The sequence below is a fragment of the Acipenser ruthenus genome, chromosome 3, assembly GCF_902713425.1.
Source record: "Acipenser ruthenus chromosome 3, fAciRut3.2 maternal haplotype, whole genome shotgun sequence".
Classification (NCBI taxonomy): Eukaryota; Metazoa; Chordata; class Actinopteri; order Acipenseriformes; family Acipenseridae; genus Acipenser; species Acipenser ruthenus.
The window spans coordinates 8,113,002-8,128,469 of NC_081191.1; the positions used below are offsets into that span (position 1 = coordinate 8,113,002).

At 36.9% G+C, this 15,468-nt stretch overlaps 1 protein-coding gene across 1 annotated transcript; it reads left to right on the plus strand.

Annotated features, from left to right (window-relative positions):
• The first annotated feature begins 711 nt into the window (after positions 1-711).
• On the plus strand, positions 712-10,036 carry LOC117435374 (transmembrane protein 196-like). The gene is made up of 4 exons (XM_034058468.3): positions 712-1,281; positions 2,408-2,464; positions 6,119-6,373; positions 9,353-10,036. The coding sequence occupies exons 1-4, from the start codon at positions 1,117-1,119 to the stop codon at positions 9,419-9,421; spliced, it is 546 nt and encodes a 181-aa protein (XP_033914359.1). The 5' UTR covers positions 712-1,116; the 3' UTR covers positions 9,422-10,036.
• The last annotated feature ends 5,432 nt before the right edge of the window (positions 10,037-15,468 follow it).

Below are 15,468 nucleotides of genomic sequence, written 5' to 3' on the forward strand. Positions count from 1 at the left end.
ACATCTCTAGATTATTACAGCAATTGTTTTTCACGGCATGGTATATTACACATACATTATTAGTGCCTACCCTTGGTGTAATATAATGCACTCCTGGCTATCATATGAAAGGCTTGATAAAGACTAACCTTCTCCTACAGTATATGTAGGTTCGCTGCTAAATGCCTACTGGCAATGAGGGACACGCTGTGATTTTTCGCGAGGTACTTCTGTATAAAGAAACTTCGGCAGTCATTAGACGCTGAATTAAGAGGGATGCTATTCAGTTTGTCAGACTGTGTTAATATATTGGTTCAGATCTAAGTGAATAGAATTTATAAAACTTCGCAAGCATGGCTTATAGCATTATGTAGTGTATATGCGATTTAGATTTTTGCTACAGCTACAATGGTATTAGGAGAGGATAACATTTTGTTTATTTTAATGTCGACAGTCAGCTTTTGGAAGACGTCGAATGCCTACTACAATCTGCAGTGACATCAGAAAGTTAAGCAATAGGCACTCTTCTGTAATCTTTGTGAAACTGTGGAGTGGACAAATTCGGGGAAATTAGATCCAAGCTTTGTTTCATAATCGGAAAGAAAGGTCAAGTTTTATAAAGATTATGTTTTGATGTTAGCTGATTGTGTACCAAGTAGCCAATAGAGGTATCTATTGACATATTTTGATTTACATTTTTGAGTTTATTTATTTATTTATTTTTGACAAACTGATTAACTGCTAGGTATAGACAACAGCCAGGACGTTGTGTGTGTTTCATTAAAGAGACGCTTCAGAAAGAATAGCACCCTGGACAGCGCTTGCCAGCCGTCAAGCTCATTATGCTTTGCAAAGGGTAAAAATACAACTGAGAATTAGCGTTATCTAATTTCGTTTGGTCCACTGTGTCATCAGCGAATGGGATTTACATTATACATTCCTGGATGATTATTATTATTATTATTTTCCGAAGATCGTTTAAAAATTAAAATTAAAAAGTCTTTGCTACCAGAAAGATCCCTTGCAATTGTTTTTCCTGCAACGTTTTGCTTATGCTCTGAAACTGAAGCAGTTTTTTGCAGAGGTGGAACGTCGGTTGATTTGTACTTTCTGTGAAGGAATGATGCCTAAGAGAGGATGTGTACCAGGAGGAAGATCATCTGCAGTCTGCTGGTGCTCTCTGTGTTGGAGATAGGACTCGGGGTGTCGAGCATAGCTTTGGGGGCAGTGGGGATCAGCAGAGTCAATGCCGAGCAAAAGCCACAACTGGGAGATGCTTCTCCGGTATGGAGCGGGGTGTGTGTACGTCAGACATTTCACTTGCTTTTAATCTACCATTTAAAACTGTTAAGAACATGCTTTTAAAGACGCACCATTCTTTTAAAACTTTGCAAGCCTGAGATGTGTGTTAACTGATTGTAAAATGATGATTACGTTATGATTTGTTAAGTATTTTATAATACGCGTCTAGGGAGCCACACTATTATTATTATTATTATTATTATTATTATTATTATTATTATTATTATTACAGTGATGCTAATATTAACTAGTATTTACTAATGCAGACTTTTGCTACGATCATTAATACTAAGGTTAATTTGTACATTATACCTGGTAAGCGATGGTGCACCTTTAATATGATCTGCATGATAATTTTTGTATTGTGGACCATTCTTTCTGAAAGTTATATATATATATATATATATATATATATATATATATATATATATATATATATATATATATAATTAGGCTAAAGCAGGAGAGGAATCACTTATTTACAGCATGGTTGGGCTATGAAACAGTAAATGGTGCATACCAAGTTTTTGGGGAAAGTACAGTACATTACATGACCAGCTACACTTGTCTGCAAATATTCAAGGGTTCTGGTTTTGAAATGGAAGCACATTATAAAATAATTATGTAAACAATTCTGCAATTTTTTTTTAAACAACTAACACAACTGAATAAAATGATCACTTAACATGGAAGACTAAGTTATTTTTCCATTAAAGTGATTTAAATTTGTCAAAGCAACTTTTACATTTTCCTTAAAGTGATATTCAGAAATTATTGTTCATTGAGGGCCCATTGTAGCAACAAACAAAGTTTGTATAAAAGTGGTTCCCTGAATGCTCTGTTCATATTTGGATAATTATGGTAATATTAGTGGTTCTAATGATATTTAGAAACATGTGGTTTCATACTGAACTCAGGAACTCATTAAAGGTAAAGTACTTTTTTGTGTTAGTCTTTTGTCTGACATTGTTTTAACAATGTGTTTTATTTATATAATTGAATGGACCAAAATGCTACATACATGTATAGCATGAGAAACATGTAAGATATGATATATGTGAAGGTTTCTGATGGAATGGAAGATTTTTTTTGTTTGCTTAAATTTCATATTGTTTTTCCTTTGCAGTTTCTAATATGTGGTCTGTGTGGGGTAATATGTGCCAAAAAGAAATCAGGACTCGTTGTAAGTAGCTTATACTAATGTTAAAAAAGGAGGAACCTTTTCTTCTTGTTTTTATTTTTGTGTTTGTTTGTTTTGTGATTTAGTGTAATACTTAAATCTGTCAGAACAAACAAAGTCAAATAGACAAACTTTCACTAGTGACTTCATCAGTGTCATTGATTTATGTGTTTTCAAATCACATGCAATTTCATAAACAGCTCTACTAACATGCAAACCGACATGGCGTGGTGCTCTGCACTGTCTCATAAAAGTTATCAATGTACTCCATTTTATCAACTTTCTATGTTTTTAGAAACTGAAGGAGATTTTTGCTGAACTACGTTTCTAAAAAATGTGCAAAGTGAGTGTATGGTCCAAATGGTATCGTACAACACTCCAACACACAAGTTAACAACACACAGTTTGTGTTAAACCTCTGGTTAAGGAAAAAAATATATATTATCAAGCAAGGTTTTGTCATGCTATTTTGGTGTGCATTATTTAATTTACCATCCCTTTTTTTACATGGCACAAGTTGAATTCCTGATCCCCCTTTAATGCATGTGTGTAAGGGTGGTGTGGGAAATCTTGGAATTTGACAGTGAAAAGTATCCCAGATTCAGTTTACACATGATCTCTAGGATGTTATTGGTATTACAAGCAAGATTACTATATTAAATGGATACTTTATAACGTATGTATTTTTGTAATAATTAATTCTTACACCAGCATGTGACGTAATCCTCTGTATAAATAAGGGAAAAGTGCTTGCATTTTTTTCTAAAATATCTCAGAGCTTCCCTACTTTAAACTATAATATGTATTCCTATTTCAGTGTAATTAAACATAAACAAAGTCATTTTGTACAATTTGAACATATTACTTAAGTTCAGCTGCATACTCTTTCTGGTGCAAAGTTACTGGGTTTGTCCTTCCAAATCTTCTCAGGAAACCCAGTTTTTGTTTTAGCATACATAGGAATTCTAGCACCCAAAAGAAACAAATTTGAAGCTCTAAGGTACTATACTTAAAGGTACATCCACCTCAAATATATTACCGGGGTGTGTGCAAATTGAAAGTGCAAGTTACCAGGTAATTGGAAATGTCATCTTTCCAAGGACTGGGGATACATATCGCTGGATAACATCATGTAACAATTTTTTTTTTGTTTGGTTCCTGGGTAGTAAGTGTTATTTCCTAATTGCTTATGCCTCAAAAGTATAGAAAATGGCTATTATTCCCCACAAACTTTGCTTTTGTGACCAGGACAGTGATATTTTGAAATTTACCTATTTTCCAGAACATTCCAGATAGATTCAGTACTGAGTAAACTTGGAGTAACTTCTAGAACTTTCTAGAACTTTCCAGTAATATAAATAGTAGTATAAATACAGAGGCCTTAAGCCCACCAGTTCAGTTTAGTTCCAGCTGCCTAAGTGGATACATATCTGCATTTTTCTGAGATGGCATCAAGAGGCTGCAAGCATCCGGCAGACGCATGTTGCTGTGTCTGCGGCCAATTTATCAAGACAAGAGCGAAAAAGTACTCCGTGGAAGCATCTGCTAAGATGTGTGAGGCCTACAAGGCATATTTCGGCATGCCTGTCGAGGATCAAGACAAACCCTGGGCACCTCATTTCACCTGCGAGCACTGCAAAAAAACTCTGGAAGGTAAGATGGACAATTGTTGCTCGGAATTTTATGTTATAAAATTTGTTAATTTTTAAAATTGTAAAAGTTTTTAATTTTAAAATGTTTTACAATTTTCAATGTTATTGAAAAAATATATCATATATGAAAAATGTTGCGAGAATCTCTTACACATTAGTCATGGGTGAAATAAATGTATTTTTGTAGGATGGTACAGAGGGGAAAAGAGAGCCATGAAGTTCACTATCCCATTTTGGCGGGAACCCACTGACCACTCAAGCAACTGCTACTTCTGCATGGTGGACCCTTCCAAACGTCGGACTGGCAAGAATGCACCTGCTATCATGTATCCGGACCTTCCTTCATCCATCGCCCTGGTGCCACACTGCCATGAGCTCCCCGTACCCACTCCTCCGGAGACAGAGCAGCCGTCTTTAGAAGAGAGCAGCAAGTCAGAGAGCGAGGAAGACGTTGTAGATCCAGATGACAATTTCAGAGGTGGAGCTGAGGAGATAAACCCATACTACCCCAACCAAAAAGACCTCAACGACTTGATTAGAGATCTTGGTCTCACCAAGTCCAATGCCGAGCTTTTGACGTCTAGGCACAAGCAGTGGAACTTGTTGGATGAAAGTGTGCAAGTCGCAGATCAGAGGAAGCGTCACCAAACTTTTTCCAGCTTCTTCACCCGTCAAGATGGGCTCTGCTTCTGCCACAATGTGACCAGTCTGTTCGAGGCAATCGGAATCGCCTGTAACCAGAATGAGTGGCGCCTCTTCATTGACAGCTCATCCAGGAGCCTCAAAGCCGTGCTGCTTCATAATGGTAACAAGTACCCGTCTCTTCCCCTGGCTCACTCGGTGCACCTCAAAGAGGATTACAACAGCACCAAGACCTTGCTGGACGCCTTGAAGTATGATGAGTACGTCTGGGAGGTCATAGGAGACTTCAAAATGGTGGCATTCCTGATGGGTCTCCAAGGCGGTTTTACCAAGTTTCCCTGCTATCTTTGCCTTTGGGACAGCAGGGACACCAAGGCGCACTACCACAGGCGGGACTGGCCACAGCGGACCGAGTTCTCCATGGGGAGGAACAACGTAAAGTGGGAGCCACTGGTGGACCCCCGGAAGGTGCTGATGCCACCACTGCACATCAAATTGGGCCTTATGAAACAATTTGTCAGAGCTCTAGATAAGGAGTCGGCAGCCTTCAAGTACCTTCAAGACTTCTTCCCTAAGCTGTCTGAGGCAAAGGTCAAAGCCTGTGTCTTCGTCGGACCACAGATAAAGAAGATCCTGGAGTGCAATGAATTCCCCAAGAAGCTCACTAGTAAGGAGAAAGCGGCTTGGAACAGCTTTGTCGCAGTGGTTCAGGGGTTTCCTGGGCAATCACAAGGCCGAAAACTATGTGGAGCTGGTTGAGACTCTGGTGAAGAACTACGGCACAATGGGATGTCCCTCAAAGTCCATATCCTTGATGCTCATCTTGATAAATTCAAGGAGAACATGGGAGCGTACTCGGAGGAGCAAGGCGAGCACTTCCACCAGGATATACTGGACTTTGAACGCCGCTACCAAGGACAGTATAACGAGAACATGATTGGACTACATTTGGGGGCTGATTCGTGAAAGTGATTTACAGTATAATCCTAAATCTCGAAAAACTACTCACTTCTAAATCTTTTGTAGTCATTTTTGTATTACTTTAGTATAAATACATGTTAATTTGGATTCATATGTTGTTGTTTTCTGAATTTATGTGAACGAAAAGACACAAATTCGCCCATTTTCTCATTGGAAATAGGTCAATTTCAAAATATCACTGTCCTGGTCACAAAAGCAAAGTTTGTGGGGAATAATAGCCATTTTCTATACTTTTGAGGCATAAGCAATTAGGAAATAACACTTACTACCCAGGAACAAAAATTGTGTTACATAGTGTAATGTATTATGGTCCTGGTGTGCTGTGTTCAGAATACATTACCATTTAATGTTTTTTTTATAATCTTTCCTTTTTCCTCAACAGATGATATTATTTTCAGCCTGTTGTATCTGTGGGCTGATTGGAGGGATACTAAACTTTCAGTTTGTGCGAGCACTTGTGAAAAAGTCTTCCACTCTTTACTCACTGCACGTTGCTGCTATGTCACTGGCCTGTCTGGGGATTGGTGGCTGCACACTTTCAGCCTGGCTCACCTGTCGCTTGGCCAGCAATGAGCAACAAAGGATGTTTATAGAAAGGGAGCACTCTCTACACCATTCCCACGAAATGACAGAGAAAGTAGGTTATTGTTAATCTTTTTTTTCTACCTACACATTCTAATATGGTACAATAAGGATTACTAGGATTACTTCCAGTTTCAAATCCACTTACAGCTTGAGCATTGAGTTTGCAAGTACTTATGTTGGTTGCCAAGTGAATTTTTAGAAGTTTTCAAAACTCTTTATAAGGTTTGTAAACAGATCTTTAAATGCAATGGAGCACTAAAGCCTAAAGGTCTAGAGACACACACACACACACACACACACACACACACACACACACACAAACACACACACACACACACACACACACAAACACACACACACACACACACACACACACACACAAACACACACACACACACACACAAACACACACACACACACACACACAAACACACACACACACACACACACACACACACAAACACACACACACACACACACACACACACACACACACACACACACACACACACTTGTGCACGCACTACTGAACGGTACGGAGATCCAGTATGCAGTTATGGAAGGAAACAAAAAAAATTCAAATATATTCAAAGTACAGCATCTGGCAAGAAAATCAAAAACCATGTCGGATCGGGTGAGTGAAGAGCTAGACACGCATTGCATACAATTATTAACAGGAAAGTTGACACCTGGCATTACTAAGACTATGGCATCACTTGATCTTTTGATCTTTTTTAAAACGTAGGGATTTTCAACATTTTCATAAATGTACAAAACATCCCATTGGCTCATTGAAATCTGAGTAGCGTTGCTGCAAAGTGTAAAATATTATTATTATTATTATAAGGAGGTTGTGTGGTCCAGTGGTTAATGAAAAGGGCTTCTAACCAGGAGGTCCCCAGTTCAAATCTCAGCCACTAACTCACTGTGTGTCCCTGAGCAAGTCACTTAACCTCCTTGTGCTCCGTCTTTCGGGTGAGACGTAATTGTAAGTGATTCTGCAGCTGATGCATAGTTCACACACCCTTGCCTCTGTAAGTCGTCTTGGATAAAGGCATCTGCTAAATAAAAATAATAATAAATACACATGGAATAAAACTACAAAGATAGTAGTAGTTTAACAAGTTGCAGAAAATGAGAAATAGTGTCAATAATGTATTTTTTTTTCTTGTTTTGCAATGAATGATTTTAATTTTCTTAAATACCCCACACTGACCTTCAGCTGATATCATATGACTTCACCTCTTTCTTTTTGTTTTGAATACACATTGTGTATTTTCTGTCTGTGTGTAAACAATTCCCACGGTGGTATTTTATATTTTCCCCGCATACCGGACTTCTAGACCACTCTGTATTGTATGTGTCTGGCTCTTAAGTATTTTTTTTTTACTTTTCTTATCAGAATATTTTGTTCTAAATCAACACCATGCATATTGTGTATATTAGCCTGTGGTAATGTCACTAATATAGAGTTGTTGTAGATAAAGCTGAGGTTGTGATATATTTCAGTTTAAAGGAGATTGCTGAGCCATTAAGTAAATTCTGGCCCTTAATTGTGACTCTGAGCAAACAAGATATGCCGAAACCGTTACTTTTTATAGTACAACATGTTGTTTGATTTGTTTGCTTCTCTTCTCAGACTTTATTTCCACTGACTCATGTGAAACCCATTTATCCTGCCACTATGAATCGGTTTCACAACTGAGTCAACGTGAGAAAAAAGTCTGGAAAACAAAAAAGATCAACAGTAAAACAAGGACAAGCATGTTTTTTCCTGTATGTATGTGTGTGTGTTTTTTTCTTTGACTGGTTTACTATGGTTTACCATGTTTATTTTTTAACTGTGCTTTATCATGCCTTTCTGTGCTTTACTGTACTTGTGTATGCTATATCATGCTTCCTCTATGCATCTTTACATTTTGTAAAGGGTTAAGTCAATATTTTGGGAGGAATGTCACTGCTGAATACCCTGCGGGAATACAAATAGCAAATCCATGAAGTCGAACCTATATGTATCAAATAAATTGGCCTAAATGTTGCACTGGTGGCAGTCACGGCAGTATAAGTAGTGAGAATGATGTAAAAGTCTGAGGTGGTCTCTATTTTGCCTGTCACACATCTTTAGAAAATGTATTACATCAACTGTATCACCCATGTATTGACCAATTTTGTTTACAGCACACATCTTTCTCAAAGGTCAGCTAATGCTGTTGTGTGTTTGTGCTCTTTAGAGCTTTTTCATTTCCAAATTGTCATGTCTAACCACGGTAGTTTGTCAGTATAATAAAAGCAGCTGCAACATACTGCAACTTAATCACTCCCACTGAAGCTTCCTACGAGAAAGAAAATCATAAGAACTACTAATCATAATGTATCTAAATAGAACTGCCCTTTATAAAATATTAATCCTGACAGTGTTTCCCCCCAGGGGTGAGTCACCATTACCTTCCTTAGTCACTTCACTAAATGCAATAAACATACAGTAGAATGAGTTTCACATTAGAATCGGTTTACAAGTTAAAGGGTAGCAGTAGTAGATCAGGATCACATAAAAAAATGCAATGGGAGAATGATATAATGAAATTCAGTGCTACCTTGTTATAAGGTGACACTTTATACCACGGAAAGGGTTATAAGGCGGTATGGTCATGCTGCCCATTACACTAGCACTTGCATTCCCCTTACCCATCAGCTACACCATTATAAAGGGGGAGCACTATACAAATTCTCGGTTACCTTTATGAATATTGCAGTTGACCTCTTCTAAATTGGCTTCTGCTTTTGGGTTTGCAGAGGAGAGGTTTTGAACATACTATAAATATTGATGTGCATTCTAAAGATGTTCACTAACATGTTCACTTAACTAACACATTGTATTCACTCTGTGCAATGAGGTTAACAGTCTGTTATTGCATAGCTACAATGTGTAGTTGTATAAGCCAATAAGGGTCTATGAAGACTAGATTTCTAAAATATTTAGTTGTTATACTTAGAGTAAATTATGTTTTTTTTGTTTTTTTTTTTACAACAGGAATTGCCAGATAACTTAAGCAATGGGATCCCCCAAGTTCTACAAAATGGAAACACAACAGTACCGTGACAATGTACAATAACTACAAATAATGGGGTTCCTATAAATATGGTAAGCAGAGAAGAACACTGAAGTTGAGAATGTTTTGCGGTGTTATTTAAGACTGTACAATTCATTGGAACAACTCTAGACTGGACAATGCCCTGTGGCGATTGGTTATCAGTTGTACTGACTACAGAAGCAGGTAACAATTGTGCAAGCTGCATAATTGTTTGGACCAAAAACTTTCTAGAAAAAAAGGCAAACTCTTTTAGCTACAGTGCAATTAGCTCAACAAATGGCTTGATCAGCAGCTTTTCCTGCTATTTTTTTTTAAAGGACAAATAACCCTAGACTGATACTTTGCTATGTTTGTAAAATATTCATGTACAACTTCCTGAAAGCATGTGAAAGGTGTTCATCTAAAGCTTGCAGTCTTACAGTCTTTCTTAATCCACAGGAACCCCAAACCGGAATGCTACCCTGTTAAAATTATTCCTGAATGCATGACAAAGTGCCTGTCCTTATATAGTCTACATATTTATCTGGATTGATATCACTTTACTAAATATATGGGATTTATCATTTGTGAATGATATATTTTTCTATAAGAGCTAATTAAAAAAAAAAAGAAATATGAGGTAATAAACAGTTGTATAATATATATATATATATATATATATATATATATATATATATATATATATATATATATATATATATATTGTGAGGGAGTGTACATTCCAGATCAAACTTGGGCAGCTGTGGGGCCGTGGGTGTGAAGAATGCACACTCCATCTGGGTAAAGGCTTGTATGAATCTTTGAGAAGATGTTTAAAATAAAACAAACAAAAATAATAAAGTGTGAAAAGACAACATAAACTAACTGGATGGTAAACAAAGTGTGGAGATAATGTAAAATGTTTTAAAGTAAAATCAGAGAGTTAACAAATGAACTTAAAGTGGTTATCACGGATTGATTAAGAAAGGTTAAACCACAAACTTGGGTTTAAAAAGAATCAATGTTATGCTTGGTTGAAAAAGGTATGTTATTATATCGGAAAGGGTATATGGAGGCATTAAGACCCTGGAGATGATACTGATGTCTGGATTATCTCCAATGTAGGTTAATTGTTTAATCATGTAATTGTCTGGGAGTTAAGAGTGAGAAGGTTGAGAAGGTAGCGGGGAGAGGATTGTGAGGAGGAGTTGCTGAGAGCGTCAGAGGAGTTGATTGTGCACAAAGAAACGAAAGTAAGGAAAACAAAATAAATTACCTGTGTGTGTGTAAATCGGGGTAAACAGGAGTAGCCTGTCCCTGTTTAGAGTGGGATGCTTTAACTGTTTAGTTAGACCCCAAAAGGGTTTAGGCTTTTCTTTTGTTTTTGTTTGCACCAATGGTGCATTGGTTTTGTTTTCAAATAAAGCCACGCCCCGGCATGTTTCATTCGAAGTTCAGTTTTCCTTGAAGTTATTCTTATATACTGCACACCACGAGGTCAATATCCTGAAAAGACGGCAGCAAATTCTTGACTATATATATATATATATATATATATATATATATATATATATATATATATATATATATATATATACAGTGCCTTGCATAAGTATTCACCCCCCTTGGACTTTTCCACATTTTGTAGTGTTACAACCTGGAATTAAAATGGATTTAATTGGGATTTTTACCATTTGATTTACACAACATACTTAACACTTTGAAGGTGCAAAATATTTTTTATTGTGACACAAAAGTTAATTAAACCAAAAAAAAAGACATTTGTTGGTTGCATAAGCATTGACCCCCCATCAAGTTGGATGGGGACCGTTGGTGAACAGCAATTTTCATGTCTTGCCACAGATTCTCAATCAGATTGAGGTCTGGGCTTTGACTGGGCCATTCTAAGACATTCAGGTTCTTGTTTTTAAACCACTCCAGTGTAGCTTTGGCAGTGTGTTTATGGTCATTGTCCTGCTGGAAGGTGAACCTCCGCCCCAGTCCCAGGTCTCTTGCAGTCCCTGTATTTGGCTCCATCCATCTTGCCCTCAGTCCTGACCAGTTTCCCAGTCCCTGCCGATGAAAAGCATCCTCATAACATGATGTTGCCACCACCATGCTTCACCGTGGGGATGGTGTTCTCAGGGTGATGAGCAGCAAAGTTCAATTTTGGTCTCATCAGACCAGAGAACCTTTTTCCACATGTTTGCTGTGTCTCCCACATGCCTTTTGGCAAAATCCAAACAGGATTTGATATGGGTTTTTTTCAGCAATGGCTTTCTTCTCGCCACTCTTCCATAAAGCCCAGCTTTGTGGAGCGTCCGGGTTATAGTTGTCCCATGGACGGTTTCTCCCATCTCAGCTGTGGATCTCTCCAGCTCCTTCAGAGTTACCATTGGCCTCTTGGTTGCTTCTCTGACTAATGCCCTCCTTACCTGGTCACTGAGTTTTGGTGGACGGCCTTCTCTAGGCAGAGTCGCGGTTGTGCCATATTCTTTCCATTTTTTAATAATGGATTTAACGGTGCTCCAGGGGATGTTCACAGTTTGGGATTTTTTTTAGAACCAAACCCTGATTGGTGCTTCTCCAGAACTTTATCCCGGACTTGTTTTGATAGCTCCTTGGTCTTCATGATGCTGTTTGTTTAGATATGCTCTCTAACAAACTTCCAGAAACAGGTGTATTTAATCTGAGATCATGTGACACTTTAATTGCACACAGGTGGACTCCATTCAACTAATTATGTGACTTCTGAAGGCAATTGGTTGCACCAGAGCTTATTTAGGGGTGTCACAGAAAAGGGGGTGAATACTTATGCAATCAAGACTTTTCGGTTTTTTATTAGTAAATAATTTTGAAAAAATATGTAGATTTTTTCCCCCACTTCGACATTATGGACTATTTTGTGTAGATCAGTGACAAGAAATCCTAATTAAATCCATTTTAATTCCAGGTTGTAACACTACAAAATGTGGAAAAGTCCAAGGGGGGTGAATACTTATGCAAGGCACTGTATATATATATATATATATATATATATATATATATATATATATATATATATATATATATATATATATATATATATATATATATATATATATGTGTATTGTATATATCTTAATTATACTCAAAGTTCAAACATTTTGAAACATTGACACTTTTTCCTCCTTAAGTTGTCTCAGATACAGGGAGTTGATGCCACTGTTTACATGTAACATGCACAATCATTTCAATAAAATAATTCCCTATGTATCCAGATTGTGGGGATGCTGATGCTGGTGATAGGATCATTTAATATAAGGTGGACTTGTTTCATGTCCTGTTGTATTTCAGTTCAGAATGAGTCACAGCCAGGCCTTACCCCAGTGAACTTGTGTGTTCATGTGTAGGAGGCCTTCCAAACAATGTGCAGTCCGAAACAACTGCATCACTCTGTATTCAAATGGGAAATGTCAGATGTCTGGCATTCTTAAAGCTAACAGTTTTAGAATAATAACACCCTTAAAGTGTTTACATTTTTCATTCCAGTAATTACATTTTTTAATAAAAGAAACATGCCGTTTGTTTGGCTATTACAGCTACTGCATTCGTGCAGAACTGTTTTAGTTTTAATTTTACATATAGCTCTCGATTTTTTTGTGTGTGTTGCAGTTTGTATTTTACATGGTTTTGGTGGACGTAGTTTTCTGAGGCTGACCTTGTTTATTTTGACTGTAAAGAGCTGACCTGGGACTAGCCCCTTTGCAGTCATTTCTAATTAACACAGTCACCAGAAATGTGCTTGTACTTTGAAATCTTTAATAAAGTTTTTCCTAAATATATAATTGCGTTTTTAATGACATAGTTCTGGAGTTTGATATTAAAAGCACATGATACAATCAAGTTCTTTAAAATGTAGTTATTTTACTATTTCCGTTGTATTGCCATAGGATGTTATAAGTTGAATATAGAGGGTTCATTTTTTAATGCTGAAATTGGAGGAAAACAAAACAAGATTCTACACCAAGTTGATATAGATATATAGATAGCATAGCAGAATTTTCACTAGGAAAACACCTCTTGGCTGATCACATCCTTCAAATCATTTTAGGATTTTTTTTTCAAAGACTTTATAACCGTCATGTATTGTGTTATATATGATTCTATGTTGCATTATACAGCTCAACTAATATGCAACTAACTACAGTGTATATATTTCAGCAGAGAAAAACATTCAAGGAAACATCTAATAACTAGATTTCTATTTTATCTGATACCTCTTTGTCGACTAAATTATTATATATATATATATATATATATATATATATATATATATATATATATATATATATTCATTGCAAAAAACTACATTAATGCTGCAGTTAGGGTTGAAGCCATCACCACAAACACAAGGAAATGTGGTGTTAGGGTTTTTAACCCTTACTCACCAATCCCACACCCACACAAGCAGCCAAAGGAACCAGACAATACAAGCAACCGCAGACTGCTGTCATCAAGTAACACATATAACATGCAACTCTTTCCAGATCAAACTAGAGACACCCATCATCATGGTCCACCGGTGCTGTAGCAATGGATATACATGTACACTTCAACACATACACATACACTTTTGCAGCCTGAAGTGGGTGTGTATGTGTTGAAGATTGCTACAGCACCAGTGGACCATGATGATGGATGTCTCTTGTGTTATCTGGAAAGAGTTGCATGTTCTATGTCTTACAATGCTTTACACTATAAATGTATGTGTGTGGGATTTTATTGTATTGTTTTTAAACCCGACACCTCCTTATGTCAGACAGAGATGTCCAGTTTAGCGAGGGGCTACTGTATGATTATGAAAAGATTTCTGGGGGTGAAGACGGGGTCCCCACTGCATAATCTGATGGGATTAAACTGCCATTCATTTTTTATATATACAGTATAACTGATGATATTAAGGGAAGGCATTTTCTTTTTAACTAGGAAGCAAATAACATCAATGATGCACCTGATTTCAGGTTCTATTTTGTAATGCGATATTCGATACGGTCAATAAAACTCAATGCAAAGCTTCAATAAAATATAACCAAACTAATACTGTACTGTCATGATCATGAATTTGTATCTTTACTAGCTAAATACAGTATGCACAACCTCTGGGACTCTCTCTGCCGTAGAGCTGCTGAGTTGCTTAGTTGCAGTTTTATTTTTTTGCAGGTACAAGCATAACCAACTTTAATGTTTATGATTTATGTATGTTTACAAAGGAGATGCATTTGCATATTGTGTACAAACTTGTTTGGCTAAATAATGCATTAGTAATAAATTAGTCTTAATCACATTCAGCATGTACAGTGGTAGGAAGTCTCTCTCTCTCTCTCTCTCTCTCTCTCTCTCTCTCTCTCTCTCTCTCTCTCTCTCTATATATATATATATATATATATATATATATATATATATACACACACACACACACACATATATATATATATATATATATATGTTTTTGCTCAAGAGAAGCTACTTCCAAACATTTCGGTATGTTTAGTATACCTTTGACAAGGGAATGTGTGTTTGAACACAAACAGTGGAGGTACTTATAGGCTTTTGATGCCATGGCAACTACACTCACGTATTTCTATTGAAATATATTGGATTGCTATGCTCTCCAGTTTCAGTTAGAAGAGATTTTAGCAGAGCCAAGTCAAATTTGGTTTTCTTGTGGGAAAAGCTAACCTTGAGAGAAAGTTGTATTGCACATCACAAAGGTGTAATATGACTTTTTTTTTAGCATGGGCCACTGTGTAAATGTAGCTACTATCCATGTGATGTATATATAAAATATTATGAAAGCAAATGATTTTAAGAATGACTGGGGGGGGGGGGGGGGGGGGGTGTTTTGCCATTTTTCCTCAATCGGACGAGTTGTTTACAGAATATCTTGCTATCTCTGAATATATCATGGTCTCCTGTTTAATAGTATGCAAAAGATTATAATGAGCAGCACCCCAAATATGATCCACTTATTACCAATGCTACATTACTCGGTATGAGATTTTCTCTACATTTTACTCTCAGAAACAGGTTTCTG

Excerpts from the sequence above, each read along its gene's own strand:
- LOC117435374 (XM_034058468.3), top strand. The coding sequence starts at position 1,117 with ATGTGTACCAGGAGGAAGATCATCTGCAGTCTGCTGGTGCTCTCTGTG. Across the intron at positions 2,465-6,118 it reads AAAAGAAATCAGGACTCGTT|ATGATATTATTTTCAGCCTG; the intron begins GTAAGTAGCTTA and ends TTTCCTCAACAG. Across the intron at positions 6,374-9,352 it reads CCCACGAAATGACAGAGAAA|GAATTGCCAGATAACTTAAG; the intron begins GTAGGTTATTGT and ends TTTTTACAACAG.